General features: G+C 62.0%; 1 protein-coding gene across 2 annotated transcripts in view; it reads left to right on the top strand.

Moving 5' to 3' along the window:
* Nucleotides 1–5,609: 5,609 nt before the first annotated feature.
* Nucleotides 5,610–22,250, top strand: part of PXDN (peroxidasin) — a 64,116-nt gene continuing 47,475 nt past the window's right edge. For both annotated transcript variants that reach the window (XM_044262150.1, XM_044262149.1), the window contains exon 1: nt 5,610–5,894. In XM_044262150.1, the coding sequence (XP_044118085.1) occupies nt 5,695–5,894 (200 nt within the window). In that variant the 5' untranslated portion in view covers nt 5,610–5,694. The remainder of the gene's footprint in view (nt 5,895–22,250) is intronic.

Here is a 22,250-nt window from a genome sequence, read left to right as displayed (position 1 = left end):
CGAGGGAAGCAAGAACCTCCTCTCCCCGACCAGGCCCAGGCGGCTCGCTGAGACTGGGGATTTTACGCAAATCACTCCCTCTTGAAGAGGCTTAGAATCTCCATGCTTCTCACGGCCTCAGTTTCCCTTTGCTGACCCCTCGCCGGTGAAAGGGGATGCCCTCCTCCCGGGGGGGTGGGGCGGCAAGCATCCTCTCTAGGGGCATCCCCATGACCTGGTCAGGGACATCTGGGCAAGGTTCTCTGAGCTTCAGACAAAGGGCTTCTTATCTCGAGTTAGAAACTTGCCCGGCAAACCAAAGTGGTCTGTTTTCACCAGGCCGGCAAGTTGGGCCGCAGGTGCCAGAGAAGGGCTGAGGATGGTGAGGGCTTCCCAAGGTGGCAGTGGGGCCAGGATGGAGGGGAGAAAGTCGTGCAGTGGCGGTTTTGCAGGCCTTTTCCGGAGAGAAGGGATGGACTGTGGTGCTGAGTTATTTGTGACCCCTGCGGGCCGTGCACGTGTCCCATGACTTAGGTCCCCTTCCATCTGGGTGCTCACGGAGAAGCCTGTGTTTGCCCCAAACTGTGGGTTTCTCGGGAAGGGGGGCCACCCAGGGGCTTCGGTCACTCGCTACACGGGCTCGGTCCTCACCAGCCTTCTCCAGGCCTCAAGCACCAAGTGGAGAGTCACAGAGACCCCAGAGGGGTCTGCGTTTGCCGCTGGGTGGGTTACAGGTCTGGGTTACCCAACCCCCTGCCTTCCAGGGTCTGGGAAGGGGGTGGAGATGGTCACGGTGTGGGTCTTCACGCCCCGTGGTTCTTTTAGGGTCCCTCAGCCTGCCTCAGACAGGCTGGCTCACCTCACCTCTCCGGGCTCAGCCGTGCATCTGTGTGTGTGTCCTCCTGAAACGACGGACATAGGGGCCCGGGAAGACCCCCCGCACATGTGTCGATAGGCTGGGCGGGCACCCTATGCGTGTGCCCAGGGCCTGGGTCATTGTCCTCCGCTGGGAGTCTCTGCTGCCAGACCCCGTCCGGCGGGCACAGGGAGAGCCGCCGCGGTCTGAGAAAAACCCCGAGTTCACGTGTGGCTCCACTTACACAGACACCTGAGCTACGTGGATTTTACGGACATTCCTCAGGGGCAGGAGCAACTACAACTTGACCCTCCAAGGAAAGAGGCTTGTTAAGATTTCTCCTGCCGGGCACCCGGGGGGCTCCGTGGGTGAGGCCTCTGCCTTCGGCTCAGGTCATGGTCTCAGGGTCCTGGGATCCAGCCCCGCATCGGGCTCTCTGCTCTGCGGGGAGCCTGCTTCCCCCCCGCCTCTCTGCCTCCTTGTGATCTCTCTATCAAATAAATAAAACCTTTAAAAAAGAAAAATATTTCTCTTTCCTTGACCGTTGGCAAGGTGTGGGGTGCCTGGGCAGGGCCGGGGAGGGGCAGGGCGGCGGAGAGAGGGCACCGCATCCTAGAGCACCCAGTTCGCGTGCCCCTGGCCTTCCCGGTGGAGGCCAGCGCTCTAGCCTCGCCTTCGAGCCCCTCAGCCACGCCACACGCCTTTACTTTGGCTCGGACCAGTGCCAGGCACCTTCCCTGCTGGGGCTCACGACGGCTCACGAGGGAGACGGGCCCTGCGATGGGACCACAGAACCTGACTCCACCTCTGCCCTGCTGTCTCTGACCCCTGAACCTCGGCCTTGCTGGGAGCTCAGAACGTGACCTTGCCTGAGAGAGGTCAGCTGTGGGGACGAAGCGCTGCGGGAAGAGATGGCGGGGACGGCTGGCCGCCGAGCCTGGAAGAGGGAAGGGCCACAGGAGGCACAGACACAGGGAGCCCTGAGAAGGGCCCTGGGCAGAGGCGGGAGGGCCAGGAGCACCAGGGTTGCTGAAGAGATGCGGGGGGCAGATTCTGTCCTGGAGCCGCCAGGAGGACCCCACGCAGCTGATGCCTTGCTGGCGGGCTCTGGGCCTCCAGGACAAAGCCACCAGACTCGTGCGGACCGGGGAAGGTCTGAGGGTGGCTGCAGCCAGTGGAGCGGTTGGGGGCTGGGCGGGGGCACAGGGCGCACCAGGGGAGGGATTCCCAGGAGGGGCGTGCAGGTTGCTGAGGGAGGCCGGAGCCTCAGGCACAGCCAGGTTCTGCAAGGCGCTGACTCATCGTCTGGGAATGGCCCCACGGCGGCCTTCCAGCCTTCCAGACTCCCAGACTCCGGGGCCCACCCAGACCCCAGGAAGCCTCCTGGGCAAGGAGGGGGCTCAGCCCACTGGGCTCTTGCACAGCACTGGGCGCAGACGGCCCCTGCACGTCTTTCATCCCCGCTGCCACCCGGTCTCCTGTCGCAGATGGGGAAACGGTGACCCAGGAGACAAGAGGGGCGAGGAGTGTGAGGCTGCCTGGGCCGGGTCCGAAACCCGCACCCTGTTCCACGCACATCCTCGAGGACAGCCCCGTCTGCCAGGGAGACAGGCAGGCAGACCGATGACATCGCTACTCTGGGAAGGGGTGGCAGGAAATATACGCGGCCGACTTGGGGGACCCTGTGGGCACGGACAAGGGTGGCTCTCAGGAGTGCGAGCAGCTGGCCGAGTCGGGGAGACACTGGCCCTGACCCCACACCCCAGCTCCACAGCCTCAAGGCCAGGGCCAGCCCTGGCTGGGGGGGCTGCGGCACGGAGGGCTGGCTCGGCTTCCCGAACGGACAGGCGACAGACCCCGGGTGGCCCCAGCCAACTCTTCAGAGAATAGGGGGGCCGGGGTGGAGAGCAGAGGTCTCGGAGGGTCCGGCAGGGCCCGGCACCACCTGAACACGGAGCCACTTGCCTCCCCCGAGGAGCTCCAAGCCCTCCTGATTCTGGCAGGTGGCTGGGCACAGAGCTTGCACTTTCTCCAGGGTCTCCGGGAGACGCCAGAAAGATGGCGTTCGCAGAATCCAGGGGCTGAGGCTGACGCAGGGTCTCTTCACTCCTCATCTTGCCTTCTTGGGGCGGACGCCGGAGCGACTCCGGGTCAGCAACAGCACAGAGGCAGCAGGGTTTGGGCCAGAGAACAAGACTTGCAAAGTCGCCAACAAAGGGAAACAGGGCTGTCTCACCTGGGTCCTGGGCCACGATGACCTTTACGTGGCTTTGAAGTCCTCAGACATTCTGGGACAGGTCAGGAGCCTGGGGCTTGAGGCTCCCCTGGGCCTCTAGAGGGCAGGAGCAGGAAATGAGGGCCCCAAGCCCAGGGAAGTGTGCTTACCCCAACAGGAGCTTCCTTAGCACAGGGCCGGGTGGGGGGGGGATGGCATCGTCCTCCCCACACCTCCCCAGCCAGTGCTCCGCAACGGGCTGTCGTTCGGGGCCTCCAGAGGAACGGCCCGGTAGGAAGACGGAAGGAGGAGGGACAGAGGGACGAGGGGCTTTAGGGAACCCACTCGATCAGAGCAGACACCCAGGCAGGGGTGGAGCCGAGGTTTGGAGGCAGGATGTCTTCCCAGGGAAGCCCTCGTTTTTATTCTTAGGACCTTAAACCGACTAGGTGAAGCCCAGCCCCATGGTGGCGGGTCATCGGGACCTCAAGGCAACAGAGCACAGACGTCAGCCAACGCTCATCTCACGCAGCATCACACCCAGATCAGCCTCTGGTCAAAGCCCGCGTGCAGGAGCCCTGCCGGACGCCCGTGTGGTTAACCCCACAGCGGGCAGGGCCGAGCTGCGGAAGGGAGAAGCTCACAGGGCGAACAGGGCGTGTTGGACGCCCCGCACACCGGGCACCGAAGCTGTTTTGTGAACCGTCGCCTTTGCCCACTTACATCTGAAGTCTGGACTGGGAAGGGGAGGGGTCAGCACTGTGACATAGTCTCTGTCCCCTGCAGGGGGGATGGGCCAGCAGGCCCAGAAGACAGGGTCCCCGGGAGGGAGGATCTCTGGTGATGGGGGCTGGGCTGGTGGGGGGGACGGTCAGCGGTTGAGGAAAGCGAGGTCAGGTTGAGGTGGCACCACCTGCGACTGAATTCACAGCTCTGCAAAGTGGGCCGAGGACAAGGGTGGGGACAACTTCCAGGCTGGAGTTTTGGGAAAGCAGTTTGGAAGATTGAATTGGTGATTCAGGAGGAAAAACACACGTTCAGGGAGAGTCAGGTTTCGTGTCGCTGACGTGGTTAGCTTGAAATTCTTGTGGGGCAATCAGGTGGGGGCCTGTAGACCGCGCAGTGCGCGGAGGCAGGAGTGTCCAGCGCAGGACGCTTGCGCCCGCTTAGAATACAGCACCCTGGGGGCGCCTGGGTGGTTCAGTGGGTTAAGCCACTGCCTTCGGCTCAGGTCATGATCTCAGGGTCCTGGGATCGAGTCCCACATCGGGCTCACTGCTCAGGGGGGAGCCTGCTTCCTCCTCTCTCTCTCTCTGCCTGCCTCTCTGCCTACTTGTGATCTCTCTCTGTCAAATAAATAAATAAAATCTTTAAAAAAAAAAAAAAAAAGAATGCAGCACTCTGGGACGGCTTATGCTGCTCCTCGGTGACCAGGAAAGTTGCTCCACATGGTCGTGGGGACAATGGCCTCGAAGACACGCACAGAAGTCTCAGGACAGCAGTTCAGCTGCCCCCAGATGGGGACCCTGAAAACCGTGTGTCATGCAGGCACATGCTCATCCGTCCCCAGGAGAGAGCCTGGCCACTCCCCTGTCTCACCCCAACACCCTGCGGCGCACCTGGGTTAGAGTTCCGCGCAGTGGACACGGCGCCGACCGGGGCTGCAGCTGGACACTGGTTCTTGGTGATGACCCTCATCTGTCAGACGCAGGCATTGGGTTCTCGTGAGACGCAGTGGATAACGCGCAGAGCTTTAGAACAGAATTGCAGACGTGCACGTGTGTGACTCGGTGTCCCTCCTTTCCACAGCTCGTCCGGACTGCAGGCGGTGCCGCCCAAGTCCCACTTGGTGGGTCCAGGGCTCTCCCCTCCGTGTGTCCTCCAGGGAGGGAGCGAAAGGGTCCTGAGACAGGTCCACCTGGCCCAGTCCTGAACCCAGGACTCGACACCATGTCCTCTGTGCTCCAAACAGTGCCCTGGGGCCAGCAGGGGCAGAAAGCAGGTATCAGGGCACAGGCAGGGGCCCGACTGGCCGGCTTCAGTCCTGTGGCTGCTTGTCTGTGCTCAGAGTGAATGGAGGGGAGGTTGACAGACGGAGAGGATAAGAGAGACGGAGAGAGGGAGAGGTAGAGCGCGGGAGAGAGAGAGAGAGAGTGAGAGACCCCTTGGAACCGTGCCTGGAACAAAGTGAGCCCTTGAACCGCTTCTACAAAACAACGACCAAAAAAAACAAACCACCACCAAAACCGCGACCCTCTCTCTGCACACACGCGGAGAGCGCAGCTGGCTAGGCGAGGTGGGAGGCCCCCAGCTCCCAAGTGCAGACCCGGACTTGTCCCCGGGAGCCCCAGCGACCCTCGGCACCAGGGAGCCTCCAGAGAGGGCTGCCGGGCGGCCCCTAAGCAGGGACCCGGTCGCGGCCGCTTCACGCCAGGCCTGAGGTCCCGCCCCGCCCCGCCCCAGCCCTCGGGGAGGGTGCGAAGGGAGGAGCCGCGCGCATGTGCACAGCTGGCGCCCCCCCCCCGCCCTGCGCCCCCAGCACACAGCTGGGACGTGGGCCGAGCGGGCGGGCGCAGTCCGAGCCCGCAGGGTCGCGTCGGGTCCTGCCGGTCCTCTCGCGTCCCAGCGTCGCGCGCCCAGGGCCATGGCCGTGCGCCCCGCGGGCCCCGCGCGCCGCTTCCTGCTGGCGCTGGTGCTCTGCTGCGGCTGGGGGGCGCTGGGCACGGTCGCCCCGAAGTCGGGCGCCGGCTGTCCGAGCCGCTGCCTGTGCTTCCGCACCACCGTGCGCTGCATGCATCTGCTGCTGGAGGCCGTGCCCGCCGTGGCGCCGCAGACCTCCATCCTGTGAGTGCGGGGGGCGCGCGGCCGGGGCCGGGACCGGTGGGGGGACCAGAGCGGGTAGGCAGGGCTCTGGGTTTGGGGCTGAGCAGTGGCCCTCGGGCCTTTGTCCGCCTTGGCCCGGGCGCGGAGGGCGGACCTGAGCGCGGGGCGCGCGGCCTCCGGAGCTTCCTTTGTTAGCAGCTCGGAGTCCCCGGCGGGACGGGGGAGCTGCGGGGGCCGCCCGTCAGAGTCCCGCTCGCCGCCCCTGCCCGGCCCCCTCCCTGGGTGTCCGCGCCCCCTCGGCGCCCAGCTCTCCCCGCTCCCGCCCCTCTCCGTCCCCGCCCTGCCAGAACGCGGTGAACGGGTCGCCCCCCTCCTCCGCCCCGTCCCCTCCTCCGCGCCTCCCCTGCCCGCTTCCCCGTCCTGTTGGTTTCCCTTCTCCGCGCCCCCTTCTCCCCTCGGCGGCCTCTCTCGGTCCCGTCGCAGATGGGTGCGCCCCCACGCCTCGCTGTCCAGCAGGACCGCAATAGCCGCGTCCCGTCTTTGGGGGACCTTCCCTCGCGGCCCCTCAGGGACCCGTAGCGGCGCCCTTTTCCCCGCATCCGCTGGGCGCGGAGAGCCTCCTGCCCGGGGGCCCCCGGCTCGAGGGGCGCGCGTCCCGCGGACTTGGACGGTGCCCCAGCGAGCGCGGCCGCCGCGGTGCGGGTCTGCGAGTTCCGGGGCGGCTCCGGTGTGCGCCGAGGGCTCGGGCGCGTTTCCGCCCGGGCGCGCCTCTCACGGGGCTGCCGCCCTCGGCGCCACTTGGCGCTCAAGTGGGTACAAAGTGTCGCGCACTTGGCCTCTGCGCAGCGCAGACACCGTGCGGACCTCGCCCCTCCCCGGAACGCCCCCTCCCCGGAACGCCCCCTCCCCGGAGGCCGACCCCGACCCTCGGCCGCGGCGCAGGCCTAGTGCAGCCTCCAGGGTTCCGGACGCGCCCCTGACGAGGGGCTCTCCAGATCTGTAGAGGCGGGCGCCGGCCATCTCCGCGTCCTACAGCTGCCCTTCTGGATGCCAAAAATAGTTTCCACTTTTCTTGGCTGAGCCGGTCTCCTTTTGGCACCGCCCAAGAGCCTGCAAAAGTTGTAAAATCGTGAGCAAACCGTAGGAAGTGGGCGGAGGGCGTTGAACTGTGAGAGGCAGTCCCGGGCGCAGCGCTCCTGGCCACCGACCGTGCCTCCGCGGCCGCGGGGTCTTGGGCGGGAGCCAGCAGCGCGGTTCTTCAGGGAGAGAGCGGGTTCCTTTCCGGAGGGCCTGTGCGGCCCTGGCCTCCGCGGGGGCAGCGCTGAAGCCGGGGGCTGCAGGCGGCGCAGCCGGGGTTGTCGGACAGGGAGAATTTCCTCCCTGAGTCGCGGTGGAAAGCTGGACCCCGAAGCCGCTTTTCATATCTGGCCGGTGCTGGGCTTTGCCGCCACATCTTAATTGTTTTTAAAAAGAGCCGGACTCCAAGTTAGGAGGGTTGCAGAACCAAAACGGGGTCTTCAGCCTACCCTGCCTGGCGCAGTGCGCCACAGAGACATCAGGTGTTTCTAAAATAGCCCAGGGCAAGCCCGGAAAGTGACAAAGTGACCTCGTGGTGAGCCCGCAGGGTTTCCAGACGGCTTTCATTGACATCAGCTTTACCTTCTGTCTGCAGGGATTTTGCAGTTTCAGAAATGTTTTGTTTTTTTTTAAAGATTTTATTTACTTATTTGACAGAGATCACAAGCAGGCAGAGAGACAGGGGGAAGCAGGCTCCCCGCAGAGCAGAGAGCCCAGAGCCCAGAGCCCGATGTGGGGCTCGATCCCAGGACTCTGGGATCATAACCTCAGCGGAAGGCAGAGACTTAACCCGCTGAGCCACCCAGGCGTCCCCAGAAATGATTTGCAAAGACCGTGCTTGGTCTCATGGAGTCCTTGAGGCAGACCAAACGCAGGCTCTGCCGACCAAGTCCCTTGCACAAGGAAGCCAGCTTGCACAGATTATTGGTGAAATGAGCACACATGCACTTTGTCACTCTGCAAAACGAGGTCCAGAAGAGGCTGCCAGTGGAGACCCTGGGACCTGGCTGAGGCCCGGTCCCGCTGTGATAGGGTCCCTGGGGGGACATTTTGCAGGTCACTGGACAGAGGTCACAGGAGCCAGGGTAGTCATGGTGAGGGCACAGGCTTTGGGAAACTGAGGGGACAGTCCAGACGGGAGCCCCTGGCAGGTACGCAGGACACAAAGAGGCCTGCGGCCCAGTTCCGTCCGTGCAGATGGGGGCATGGTAGGTGCTGTCCCGTGACAGACTGCGCCTGCAGAAATCTTCAATTTTCCCTTGTGGCTTGTCTCCCAGATCTCTGCTCTCGTACACCATGACTTTTTTTTCCCAAGAAATGACTTGGTAGAAATTGGGAACTCAAAAATAAGAAGATTGATCAGACAGAACCTGACCCCCCAATTAGCTGGACCATGTGACCCTGTATCGTCCCTTTGTTTTCAAGACCTCCCTGCTGGCACCCCCAGCCCCGAAAAAGACGGAGTCCGAGCCCCTGGTCTGAGTTCCCGCGCTCTCCGGGAGTGTGTGTGAGCTGGGCCCTCCCCGGGCGGTTGAGGTTCGTCCTTGGTCGGGGCCTCAGAAATCCTGGTTTGTGGCTGCGCTGGGATTCCAGATGGGTTTGGCCCCAGCTCATGCCCACTGGCCGCATGGCTGGTGTTCTAGAGGGAACCTCCCCGGCCCCGCTGTGGTCTGCAGCCTGGGGCTGCGGTGGGCCTCTCGGGTCCGCAGGCCCCCTTCTCTGCCGCCTCCAGGGCCTCCTTCCCCACCAGCGGCTGCACTTCCGCAGAAATGCTGTTCTGGTTGGGAATGTTCTAGTCTGCTGAGCACCACAGTAGAAGCTCGTCCCCACGATCATTAAAAAGCGAGGACTAAAGCAGTAGGACATTTCTGCCCTTCTGGCCCCCCTCTGGGGTTCTGGCCTCGTGCCCTCCTCCCTGCTCGCCCTCCCCAACCCCTTTCCTCCCCTGTAGCCTCCACTGTGAGGTCATGGGAATCAACTCCAAAGCTGACATCCACAGACTCCCCAGGCCACGCCAGACCACCGTCCATGTGACAGGAAGCCCTGGGGCGCAGCCCCAAAGTAGGCGGGGTCTCTGCCCACCAGACAGCTGCCCCGTTCTGCCGCCTCAGCTTGCAGATCAGCGGCCGGGTTTGGGATCTGTGCCTGTGTTCAGTCCCACCCCGGGGCACACGTGGTCGGGCCTGCTGGCGGGGGAGGAGGGGCAGCTAGTGCAGGGCTGGCCGGTGGCTCCACGGGAAGCTGCTAGGAGCGTCCCCAGCACTGTGCACCTGGGGACCCCAGCGCTCCACGGGCGCCTCTGGGGATGGTGGCGCATAGAAGCCCTCTCTCGTCCCTCAGTCCCCGTCCCCTGGAGATGAGCACCCCGGCCCCCCAGCCCTGACAGTCACCCACCTCCCTGGAGCTCCCCAGACTGGGCTGTCGGGAGAATCTCCCTTCCCACCAACTTCTCTATGTGCAAAGGAGTCTCGTGGGAGTTTAGCAGAGATGCGTCTGCGGGCTGGGAGGTGGCGGTGGGCGGTGGGGTCCCTCTCCCTGCTGTTCTCTGTGCGCTTCCGTGCTGTCGGCTCCTAGGAAGCGCCTCACTGCTGACCCTGCCTTCTGGGGATGCTCTCAGCGCCCGGGAACGCTGGCCTGAGCCCTAGGAGGCCAGTCCGTGGGCCTCCTCTGGGCTCTGCAGGACCCTTGGGAGCAGTGCTGACGTTCGAGCCTTTGGCTTACTTGGAGCAGGTTCCTGATTTTCCGCGTCCGGCTGTGAGGATGAAGTCCGAGTCTTGTTGATCACAGCTCGGATGTGTTTGACGGGCGCTCTAGGACTATGTGAAAATACAAGGTACTAGTGATCTGTCTTCCCAGAACGGTGGTGGACCCACTCCCTGCATGGCAGACGGCTCCTGGGGTCCTTGCACACGGGCGGCTGCTGTTATCACAAGTGACCCGTGTGCTGCGGTCTGAGAAGGAAACTGTTCTGCCTTCAGGGGAAGCTCTGAGGGACCTCCCGCTCGGGCCACATGCGGCGTTTGCCCTCAGGGAGTGGCCTGTGTGCAGTTCCGGGTGTTTGCAGGCCGGCTCCGTCTTCTGTGCTTTCACCCCATCGAGGGAAGGGGTGGAAAAGGCTCGTTGGTCCCTGCAGCTCGGCTCCGTGCGCGGGTCCTGCTTCACCAGCCTTCTCTGCCCGGCCCCGGGACTCAGTTTCCCTCCATAGAGATGCCCGGCCACTGTGGGCTTCCCTCCGACGACCCGGGTGCCGCATGGTGGACTCAGTGTCCGGGCACAAGTGCTCGGAGTTGTTCAGAGCCCGGACGAGTCTGCTCTGCCAGCCACGCCCGCGGGAGGGGGTGAGGGCCCACAGCCAGCGGGGGACACAGGCGTCCCTAAAAGGGCGTGTTGGGCAGACCCAAGGGCCATCGTCTGTGGAGAGTGAGGCTTCAGCATGACATGTCCGCAGAAGTGGAGAAAATCCCCGTCTGCAAAACGGATCTCATCATGGAAAACCAGGTAGAAGTCTGGTTTGTGCCGGGCGGGTGCCCCCTGGCCCGGGCGTTTTCTTTTTCTGATGGGAGATGCTGGCCCTCCCTCGGGCGTCACAGCAGGAAGAAACGAGCAGATGCCCACAGGACAGCGAGGGGGCTGGTCCCTGGACTCCACGTGCCAAACCCCCATGTGCGGACCCCACGTCTGTCCCCAGATGAGAGCGGGGCTTTACTGGTGTGGATGATAATCTTACCGACAGCTTAAAATCTTCTAAATCGATCATTTCGATGGTTTATATTTTGTCTTGAAGTTAATTTAGAAAAACCCAAGTTGTGCTTTGTCTTCCCCTGCCCCTGGGCTTCTCTCCATGCGTGTCCCGTCGCCAGCAGCCTCGAGGGTAAATCCTGGGTCTGCACCGGGATCGCTGAGGTTCCGTTGAAACAGATACGTTCCTGGTGTGCCGTCAATCCAGACAGACACGAAGTTAAGGAGAGCTTCCCGCGTTCCCTCGGGGGTCCCCATTGCCTGGCTGGCCTACATCATTCATCTCCTGACTCATGTCTTTACTCTGGAATCTGCTGCTCTGTCCCTCCACAGCCGGGGGCACAGAACTTCCGAGGAAGATCCCCCGCGAAGAAAGAGCGAGCAGACCCCAGCCGTGTTCCAGGCACCCCGTCCCTCTGTAGGATTTTCTTGGGCCCCCTTTGCCCGTGGGGTTCCGGATCTGCTTGCCAGGGGATCCTCGGCCCCGGAAGGTGGGGTCAGGCCGTCTTCCCGGTTGGAAGCCCAGGCCCCGCGGGCGGAGGAGTTGGAGGAGCCGGGCTCCACCCCTTGGCGGGAACAGGCTTGGTCTCAGGAGTCTGGGAGCTCAGAGGTTCATCCCGGCTTTTGTTCTGTGTCCTGGTCTGCAGAGGAAGCTTAGTCGGTGATTAGGCCCTTTTCTGACCTTTGTCCCGGTGAATTTTTGCTTAAGAAGAAAAGATTTGTTGAGGCACAATTGACATTGTAAAAGGTGCACCTATTCAAAGTGTTGAGTTTTGACCTGGTCCTTTTCCTGTGAAGCCCACACCACCATCAGGGTAGGGAAACTCCCTGACCCGGAGAGCTCCCAGCCCCCTCCCTGCCCCCTCCCTGCCCCGTTGGCCTCCCTGAGGTTGCTGGGTTGGCTTTCACGGAGGGGATGCTGGTCGGTCTTTGTTCTCTTCCTGGAGTGGCTGTGTCTGGTTTGGGCATCTCCGAGGATGAGTGCAGAACAGGCCTTCCTTTTCCATATTTGGGGGGAGTGTGGGCAGAACTGGTTTGGGTTCTTTCTCTGTCTGGCAGAGCTTGCCTGGGAAGCCTCCAGGCTCGGGCTGTCCTTGCAGGAGGGTTTTGCAGGACAGCAAGGCCCTTCCCGGGAGTCTGGGCAGGGCTGCGTTCCTTCCTGAATGAGCTGCGCTTGTGGTCCTCGTGGTACCCTCTCCCCAGGCCGGGACTCCCCCTGCCTCCGCTTCTCCTGCCCATCAGCAGACAAAGGGGCGGCTTCTGCTTCTTGAGCTCAGTCGGTTCCGTGAAACTTTGCAGAAACCTCACACTGGGATTCCCTGGTTTCTCTCTTGTTTTCTGTTTTATTAGTTTCTCCTATGACCTTTGTTACTTCCTTTCTTATACTTTGGACCTTGTCGTGTGTCTGCTCACGTGTCTGGGCGGCGCCCTGCGGATTCCTCTGGGCCTCACCCCAGGCACGGGGTCCTGCCACCCGGCTGCCTCAGTCTCCCCACATACATGGCACCGTCCCTGCTCCTCTGCGGTGACCTGGGGTGCTGGTGTTGTCTCGGGGATCCTGGGCTTTGTTGACGGGTCTGTGCTGTCCGCACAACACTTGTTTCCTGTGTTTCGGGAGTTTTTTGGTCGCGTGGGACAGGAGAGCAAGGCCGGCCCCTGCTACTCCCCGTTGTGTTCCACTGTGAGCCCACACTCCTTTTTATTTCTAATTAAAATACAAACAACAAACTTTAAATTCTTCTGCAACAGCGTGTCTTAAAAAGTAAAAGAAGGAAATACCCACTGCGTTCCCGTGCCCAAGTCGAGATTCAAAGAGAATTAGGATCCGTCTCTTCTGCCTCTGGAGTGCCCTTCTGTGGGTCCGGGCGGTGTGACCGCAGCCGCTGTCGGCATCCCGTGGCTGCCGCCACGCCAGCTTGTCCTCCTCCCACACCTCCCGCAGTGTGGGTACTCCTCGGTGGGCGGCTGCCCTTGGGGGTTCTGCTCTGAGCCAGGGGCCCGCATGCCGGGCCGTGGGACAGCTGCCCCTCGTGGGCAGACGGTCCGGACCGGAGAGGGCCCGGCCCCTGTGCTGAGGCTCGTATGGGCAGCCTCTGACTGTAGGGGCGGAGGTGAGTAGCTGTGCCCAGCCGGGTACTTACAGTCCGACTCCTGAAGAAGGTGTTGGCCACAACAGGGACTTGGGGACCCAGGCCGTCCGGTCGCACGGTCCCCCTTCCACCCTGCTCTGCGCCGTCCCAGCAGGGGAGGGTTTGAGATCCTGGGCAAGGCCTGGTGTGGTGGCTGCCATCCGCCGTCCCAGCCTGGGGACGCCGATCAGTGCGTGGCGGAGAGGGCCAGGGCAGTGCGGGCGTCTCCCGAGTGTGGGCGATGGCTGGGCTGCACTTGGTCGCCCGTGATGACCGCGGTCCTGGTCAAGCCCCGCGTCCTGTGCCCTCCGCCACGGCTGCTGCCGTCCCTGGACCCCGAGGGGCTCGGACCTCTCGCCCCTCTTCTCACTGAGGTCTGCTGGGGGCCGGGCGGCTGCTGGCCACTCTTTTCTGGACACCGTGACCCCCGCTTCGCTTCGCACTGGCCCTGGGCTGCGCAGATGCTGCCGCGGGGATACTTCTAACAGTTGACTTACCCCGTGCAGAGAGTTGCCCGATGTGGATCTGCAGGCGCTGTGGGACCGTCCACGGGTACCCAGAGCTCAGCCAGGCTCCTGTAAGCCGGTGGCTTCGCTGCAGGCTTCCCCGCGCGTGGCACGGCGGGGCTGGCGGTGGCCTTGGCTGAGCCCGGGTTCCAAGGGCCAGGGATGAAGCTGGCCGAGAGGTGTGTGCCCACAGGACCCCGGCTTTACCTTGTGCGTCCCGCGACCCTGTAGTTGTGAGGGAGCTGGGAAGAGCTCTGGACGCCTGCCGCTGGGCCTTGGGTCTCAGGCGGCCTCAGCGGATCCTCACTGTTGGCCCCACCTCCGGGCGCGGAGCCCACCCCCCACCCCCCCACCTGAAGGAAGGTGAGCCACGCTCGCGCCAGCAGACATGCAGGGGAGGCGGGGAGACCTGCCTTCTTGCCCGCTAACCACACGGTCCAGCTTCCTCTTCCTGCGACGTTTTAGGAGCATTTCGTGCACACGTTCACAGCAGAGAGACGTGAAAGAACAGAGGACACAGCACAACACTTCACTCGTGTTCTCACCTCAGAGGAAGCAGTTACGGGTCGGGGCGTACGTCCCCAAACATTCACGTGTGTCTGTGTGTGCAGTCTGTCCACCTGCAGACCTTCCGTCTGTCATCTGTGTGCCTCTGTCCGCCGTCTGTCTTCATCCATCTTTCCTCGCATCCGTCCGTCTGTCTGTCCGCCCATATCTACCCATCTGTGTGCCTGTCCATATCATCCATCTGCTGTCCGTCCATATGTCCTTTCTTCCATCTGTCCGTCTGTCTGTCCTATCCGTCCATCCATCCATCCTTCCTTCCTTCCATCCGTCCACCCATCCATCCATTTGTCCGTCCATCTACCCATCTATGTACCGATCCGTATCATCCATCCATCCGTTTATCCATCTCTTACCTACCCAGCTATTTTTGTATCCATCTGTCTCTCAGTCCATCTATTCGTCCGTCTATCTGTCCATCTATCTGTTCTTTATTCGTGACATTTATCTACCCATCCATCTGTCTGTCCATCCATATATCTGTCATCTACAAAGACTGGGACCCAGTTCCTGTCCTTAGTAGTGCACGTGGCATGTTCTAAGTCTTGGGACACACTGGGGCTCTGTGCCTGGTCCATAGTTAAAGGTCTGTACCATTATCGTTAACGGTCATGTAGCATTTATTGGCTTAAAGTCGCCAGTTTTATTGAACTACATTTTTATGGTTTGTTACTTTGTTTCCACGTTTCTGCTTCTTTACACAGTTTCTCCCAAATGCCACTGTCTGTGTGTGTTGGTTACTTTAGGGCACGTTTCTGTAATCTGCGAAGTCTTGGTCTGCACCAAGGGCTCTGGTCAGCACGTGGTGGGCTTTTCCTGGTCTGTTTTTTCCCGGACACTTTTCCTGAGGACGGCTGTCCTCCGCTAGCTGAGCATCGATCCCGCACCTGCCACTGAGCTAATCCAGTGAGGTCGAGGTGAGTGTGAAGAGGCGCGTGGCTTGTTGCAGTGGTGGATGGGAAGCGGGGCCCTCTCTGATGCCTGCACCGTGGAAACGGGATGCACGCACCTGCGTTTGCTCAGGAAGGACACGTTGGTCGTTACGAATTGTCTTCTCTCTGAAGACTTGGATCTTAGTTTGCCCTGAAAATGGAACCAGTCATAGATTTGTCTCCATCACTGGGCTTTTGTGGACTGGGTCTGCCGTATTTGGGCTCCTGACAGCTTCTGTCTGTGGCCTGGTATGGAATTCTGGGTTGGTCTCTACCTACGGTTGGCTTTCTCGTGGACTGACAGTCGCCCGGGAGCCTGCCCTGGGAGGAGCCGCGCGGTCCTGGCGCTCGGCTGTGGGAGAGGTGGGTGGCTGATGCTTGCTGGCGGTCGCGTTTGTGAAGACACTGCAGACCCTGGATTCAAGAGCACCAAAGTGTCGGTCCAGGGGACAGATGGGCCCAGGTTCCTGGGATCCCCAGGTCAGACCGCTTTCATCATCCGATCAGTAGATGACCTTCTTCTGTGTGTGTTCTGTTTAAAGACACCTGATTTAATGCAGCCTTCTAGTAGATGAACCGGGAGCTGGAGCCTGAAGAAGGCCCATCTCGTGCCCAACTTTTCCTGAGACACGTGAGGGTGTCTCGAAGTCAGGCACTAGGCAGACCCCAGAACCATGCTTGGGGACAGTTTCAAGCTGCAAAGTCACCGGAATTTAGCATAGAAATGCAGACAGCTTAACGCTCACGGGCTGGTGAGCAGGAGCCTGTGTACTCTCTGAGCGAGAAGAAGCAGGGAGGGTCCCCTTGCTCCCCGGCCGCAGGGAGGGCGAGTGTCGGCTGCCCAGGTTGTCCACCGCTCCCTGCTTGTCCCTGAGTCACTGCCAGAACTCTGCGAGGATTGATTTTAGGGTCACAGATAGATGTTAGCGAGTGGGAAAATTCCCAATATGGAGCCCCCAAATCCTGAGGATTGAGTGTGTGCTCTGGTATTGTGCGTAGAGGCACAGGCACCTGAGGACAAGGGAGGGGACCCCCCCACTGTGGACACCACAGCGCCACTCACGGCTGGGAGACCTTCTCAGTCTGGCCCTGCTTTCACGGAGGGGCTAGGACCAAGGCAGGTCCCTGCAGAACCCGAACACGTGAGCGACTTCAAGTCCTGGTGTTTAGTTATTTAGAAACGTCCTAGGGAAGTCACTGTGGGGGGCACTCCCGGTGAGGTGCTGGGCATGGGCAAGAAGCAGGCGGCCCCCGGTTTCCCACGCGCTGCGCTTGGAGAGCCGGGTGACCACGGCACGGAGAGCGGGGTGTGCGCCGCTGGGGGCTGACCTCGGGGCTGGCAGGTGAGGAAGGACGAGTGTCCAGCGGAGGGCTGAGGAAACGCTTGGTTGGCAGGCCTGGGGTGTGCCCGGAGCTGAGATCCTGGTGCCGCGCTTTCCGGTGAGCTCATTTACCCCCGAGGCCTCGGTTTCCCCCTCTGGGTGGTTCCAAGGATGCGGAAAGGTAGGCACTGGGAATGTGCTGACGCAGCCTGGCCCCGTAGATGGGTTTACCGTGGAAACTTGTTTTATCGAGTTTCTACTGAACTGGGGGACGGCGCCCGCGGAGTCCGGGGGAGGGACGGCCCCCTGCAGGCCCGGGAAGGAGGGATCTGGGACGCTGGTGATGGCCGGGTTCCTCCTGACGGTGCGGCCCTCGGGCTCCCAGCCTGCTGCTGTTCTGTTACTTTGATCCAGGGGGTGACTTGGGATTCAGACAGGAAATGCCACGAAACATAGTATTCTGTGCATTCTAGAAATGCAGTTTTCTAGACCAAACCCAGACCCTTAGAAAGCGTGAAGTTGATGGCACGTGGACAGCGCCTGCAAGGATTCGGGAACCCCTCGGTGACCGTGGGGTCCTGGCCTGCCCCGCCGTGGAAGCTGCGCTCTGGCAGGGCTCTACACCTGACAAGTGGCTCCGGGCTGGGCACAGGACGCACCGGCCTCGGCTCCTCCCGGGGAGCAGAAGCTGGCGTCCGTGCGCGGCGCCGACCGGAGCTCTCGGGTCACGAAAATAAAGCTTCTGTGGCCCTGGGCAGGAAGAGCTCTTCCTCCAGAGTGCGGCCGAAGGAAGCCCGACCTCACAGACCCTGAGAGTGTGTGTCCCCGGAGGACAGGCTGCGGCTCACGGCAAGTCCTTGCAGCTCAGGCTTCCCGTCCGGTCTCTGCTTGCGCGAGGGAGGGAGGAGCTGGGCTGGGCTCACGGCTCCCTGGAGCGGCGCAGGATCTCCGGGTCCGCAGGCGGCCGAGCGGCCCTTTAACTTCCGGAAATACCGGTGCGAGGGGCGGCCCTTAGTCATGGTTGTTATTTACCGGACACGGGGGATGTTTGTGTCGGCACGGCAACAGGTGGCTAAATACTCGTCTTGAGCATTTGTTTTCTTGTGGATTTTTGTTACGTCTGTGTCTGTCACCCCCTCCATCCAGCCACCCATCCGTTCTTCTGTCTTCACATTCACCATTTACCCTCCACCCACCCACCCCTCCTCCATCCCTCTGCCCGCCTGTCTGTCCGTCCGGCCACCCACCCGCCCGTTAACCCGTCCGTCCGTCTGTCCACCCACTCACCCCTCCATGCCTCTGCCCACCTGTCCGTCCGTCCAGCCTTCCCTCCCCACGTCCAGACTCCTCCGTCTGTCATCCACCCACACTCTCCCTACCCCTCCATCTGCCCTCCTGTTCCTCCCTCTCTCCCTCCTTACTGGCGTCCCCGCGCCGGGCGTTGGTGCCGAGACGTGGGCGTCCTGCTGCAGGGAGGCTCCCCGTATGGGGGACAGGCTACTAGGCACACCCAGCATGCCCACCGCGTCCTGACACAGCCCCGGGCCTGCCCCTCCTTTCCCTCTCATGGGTCAGGCGTGGGGTTGGAAGCCCAGCTAGACAGTAGCAGGAAAGGAAGTGGTTGTGGAAAGAACTTCCTGTAGACCCAAGACTCTTTCCTCCTAAGCTCGGAATGTGCCAGCTGTGAAATCCTCCTCGGGGTGGCGAGGTCAGCGAGGCATCGGCCTCTCGGGTTCGGTTCCGGTTGTGTCAGGGTTGTGAGATCGAGCCTCACGTGCTGCTCCGCACTCAGGGTGGGCTGCTCTCTCTCCCTCCCTCCCTCCCTCCCTCCATTTTTCTCCCTCTCTCTCCCTTTCTGATAAATAAAAAAGAATAAAAATAAAAACAAGAAAGCTGAAATCCCAGTTCTTCATCCTCGTCTTTGGCCACGAAGAAGCGGATTCTTTGCGCATTCCCAGTGCCCTGCGCGTGGCAGCGGCTGCCCGGCCCGGCTCCCGGGAGGACGGCGTCCGACGGAAAATTACGTGCGTCGTCGTGGGTCAGCTCCTCCAGGGCTCCCATGCGGCACTGGAGACTGGACAGGACCCAGCTCGGTACACAGTGGGCGCCGCAGTAGGGCTTCACGTGTTCTCCGTGGGGACAGACTCCCAGGCGGCAGGGACTCTGAAAACCAGGACCGAGAAAGGAGACGGCAGCACCGCAGAGCTGCGGGCCGGGCAGGCTGGTCATGCCGAATGACCTTGATTCGAAGGAAGCGCCCCCGTCTCGTGCCTGGGAGGGGCTTCGTGGGTCTGTGTTACTGCCCTTCTCTGCAGGGTGCTTGTCTGTGCCCTTCCCTGAAGGCTCCCCCAGACCCGTCTGTGAGGAGCGCCTTTTGTTCATTTCTCATGCTTCCTTCATCCTGGGGTATTTCCTGAGCGAGGGAACGGTGTCCTTTAGCACTCTACAATGCTTTCTTGTCCAGTAATTACCTGAGCTGCATCTCTTATCTTCCTAGAACTTCATTCTCTGTGTAAGAAGCCCCTTCGGAGAGGTGTTCTCTGCCTCCGGGTGGACTATAACTGCTGTCCCTACTTACCGATTCCATTTTCCGATCCAGTGTGGGTCACTAAAACACAGCCTGGTGTGAGACACGCAGCCGGCAGAAATCCGCTTTGGTTGGGCCTGAAATTGGTGACTTCCTGGGCTTGGTTTGTGTGGACAGAATGTGGCTCTCGGGTTACCAGGCGGTGAAGATTGGGTCCGTGCCCAGTGGGATAACATGCTTCATCCGATATTCTGCTGAGCTCAGAGAGCAGCTTTGTCTCCTGCTCTGCAGCTCTGCAGGAGTGATCTCCGTTAACCCCTTCAGCTGCTGACATCCTGGGATCCTGTAAGTAGGCTGTGCATCGGCCTGCCCGGGTGTGCCCGACCATTCATTCCGTGCGCCACCTTGGCTGGACCGTAATACCCTACATTTGGTGAGATGTTATTCTAGACGTCACTAAGTCCGTGGCCTTTGAGGAAAGCAGATCCTCCTCCACAGGGAGGGTGAGCCTCACTCAAGCAGAACTTTTGGGGTGCCCCGAGCAGCAAGGAATTATGTCAGCAGAAGGCCTCCGCACTCAGCAGCGCTTTCCCGGGCCTCCGGCCTGCTGGCCCATCCTGCAGATTCTGGGCTGACCAACCTTCCTCAGTGAATGTCTCCTTAACACAAACACACCCTCCTGTGTATGGATCCAAGCGCATGCACCCCCGTTGGGTCTGTCTCTAGACGGGCCTGACCCATGCCGTGTCCTTGTGGAATGTCCGGTGACCGTGCTTGTCCCGCCACAGCTGGGTGGATCTGGTGGGCATCTGACCACGGACAGTCAGTGCGTGTGCTGGCCAGTTGCTGAGGGTCAGGCCTCGTGTTGACGGCTCTCTGGGGAACCAGAGCTGGAAAATACTAAGGGACTCAGCAGTTGGCCGCGGACGTCGACACCTCCAGGCCGTGGCTGTAGACGGGTGCAGAGCCGCCCCCGAAGCCCTGTTGGCAGGCATAGAGCCCTGAGGACGCAGAGGGGGTGGGAGCGCACGCCAGGCCCGCAAGCAACCCGCACACCGCAGGGCGCCCGTGCCCCCGCCCCTCCCCACGGCCCGGCCTTGCTAGCTCCCTGCAAGGGACAGGAACCGGTGTCGGCAGCAGCCTCCGCTCGGGCAAGTCCACTTGAGCCAAAAATAGTGGAAAAACTTGATTACTTGGTTTCAGAACGTTGTTTCGAGGAGGAAGGAAGCTCCCATTTTTAGTTATGGATTATTACGTAAGCGAGACCTTTAAGAAGGCATCGAAAGTGCACTAAGGACAAAACAGAAAAATCCTTGTAACTTTGCTGCCGGTGCGCTGGGCATGGAACGTTGCCTGTCCTCCCGCACGTCCGTGTCCCTGTGCTGTGGGTTTGCTTCTCCCCGCCAGCAGGTCATCCACGCTGCACAGGAGGTGCATCCATGTCCCTGCAACCCGCTCCGTCGCCCGTGCTGTCCTGTGTGCTGAGCTCAGAGAGCGACCGAAGATGTCTCCTTGGCACCAGCAGCTGGTCCCCATCGGGCTCTCCCGTGCACACCCCCAAGGAGGTCATTTTCTGTGCTTGGTCATTGCCGTGACTCACTGAGCACCTGCCAGTAGCCCCACTTTTCGGAGAGGGAGGCCGGTCATGGTTGTTGGGGCAGGTTGGGGCGGAGCCTGGGCCCCTGGAGGGGGCTGACCATCGTCGGGTCCCCATGCACAGAGCTCTGCCGGGACACGTGCCCGGAACGTGTGCATCGGTGTGGGGGCGTGGTCTAGTCTGGCCTGCCCCTGTGCGGTGCGGGCTCAGGACGAGAGCGCTGCCAGGGACTCGTCTGAGTGTGTGCGGTCGGAGGAGGGAGTCCTGACCGTCGCGGGACTTGCCTGAATGGACCCCTTCTGTGGGGTTCTTGGCACATGGGGGCCGTGGGGGCCAGAATGCTGGGCCCTTCCTGCCCGGTGGTTCCCCCGGCACCCCCCCTCCTCCGGAGTTCCCTCTGCCCTTTCCACTCTGGCGGGCACCGTCCCCCGCGTTGGCAGGCGTCCACCCTGGTTAGGGGCCATCTGGTGGCCTACTTGCTCCCTCCCCTCCCAGCCCTGCCTCTCACTTCTGCAGGCTTTTCGGACTTCAGACAAAGGGACAGGGACTCAGAGAAGGAGGAGGCTCAGGCCCCCCCGGGAGGCTAGGGGGTCTGCTAGTGTGTGAGTGGTGGTGGGTTCATGGGTGGGTTAGGATCGACCCGCAGGGGGTGAGTAGCGTACACGCACGCGGCAGGTTGGTGACAGGCTGTCCTGCAGGGGCAGGTCGGTTCCAGTTTCTGGTAGATCCTGGGGTTGGTCGGAGCACAGAGTAACGGGGTGTGTTCCTGCCATAGGGGATACAGCGGGCCGGGGCCCTGGATGTGTGTGGTCTGTGGTGTGTGGAGCACAGACCAGGACTGTGCATCCGTGCAGTCGACCGTGGGTGCCCGGAACCCAGGTCAGCTGTTTCGATTCAAGGCTGGCGTCTGCCTCTGTGCCCACATGGAGGCAACAGGACGCGCCCCAGAGGCCACCCGCCGGATCACATCCGGGCTTCGCGTCCCGAGGCTGTGCTCTCGTCGGCGGTGCCTCTCTTCATGGGTTCCGATGTGTCCATGGCCCGGGGAGATCCTCCCGTTGCCCCGACCCCGTCCCTGCCCCTTTGCACCCCCTGCCTTTGCCCTGGCCCCATGCTGGGCTCCGAGACTCAGAGGCTGGTTTCTGTCGCTCTAAGGAGGGGGCAGCTCGGGAGGCCTAACTGGCGTCCAGTGAGTCGTGGTCTTTCCTAGTTTTCTGGAGCAGTTCTGTCGATTTTGGGTGCTTCTGGCAAGGGTTTGTGTGGCCTGCGGCGCGTGTTCCCAGGCTGAGTCACAGGAGACGGTCCCATATTCTTGAACACCACGGTCGCTTCCTAACCGCTTTGAGCCGGGCCCGGTTCTTCTGTGCGCACGGTGGGGACAGGCCCGGATGTGGACCCTCTCACCCAGGCCGAAGTCTGTATCTGAGATCCCGCCGCGTCTGTTTGCCGTCGGTGGTTCCCCGGATCAAGGAGGGCCCTCTTGCTGTTACCAGTCAGCTGCGTTGGAGGGGTCTCTGGGGTCATCTGTCCCAGACGGTGACGGCAGGCCTAGGGTGGGGGTGCGGCCGCTCTGGGGACCCAGCCGTGGGGGCGTCGACCACCTGTGCGCCCCCCCCCCCCGCCCCAGCCGAGATGAGTCAGGGCATTGCCTCCAGGGGCGGCTTCCTACTCGGCACCAGCGAGAACAAACAACGCAACAGAAACTAAACGGACCCATGTACTTAGGGTTTTTACCAAGTTTTGTTGCACTTGAAGGGAAAGGGCACGGACTGTCTTAGGAGAACGGTTGCTCCCGCGCCAGTTTTGTTCAGCATCTACTCCGCGGTGGCCGGCGATGGCCAGGCACTGGCTGCAGCGCCCCGTGTCGCGGGGGGTCCGCGGGCGGGCTCAGAGCGGGGCGGGTGTCCCGGTGACCGCACGCTCAGACGGCGTCCCAGACGTGTGGCGCCGCGTGAGGGCACGGGGCGCAGGCGTGCGGGCACGGG

The sequence above is a fragment of the Neovison vison genome, chromosome 8 (assembly GCF_020171115.1).
Source record: "Neovison vison isolate M4711 chromosome 8, ASM_NN_V1, whole genome shotgun sequence".
Lineage (NCBI taxonomy): Eukaryota > Metazoa > Chordata > Mammalia > Carnivora > Mustelidae > Neogale > Neogale vison.
Note: the sequence above shows the minus strand (reverse complement) of the source record. Positions and strands in the feature narration are given on the sequence as shown.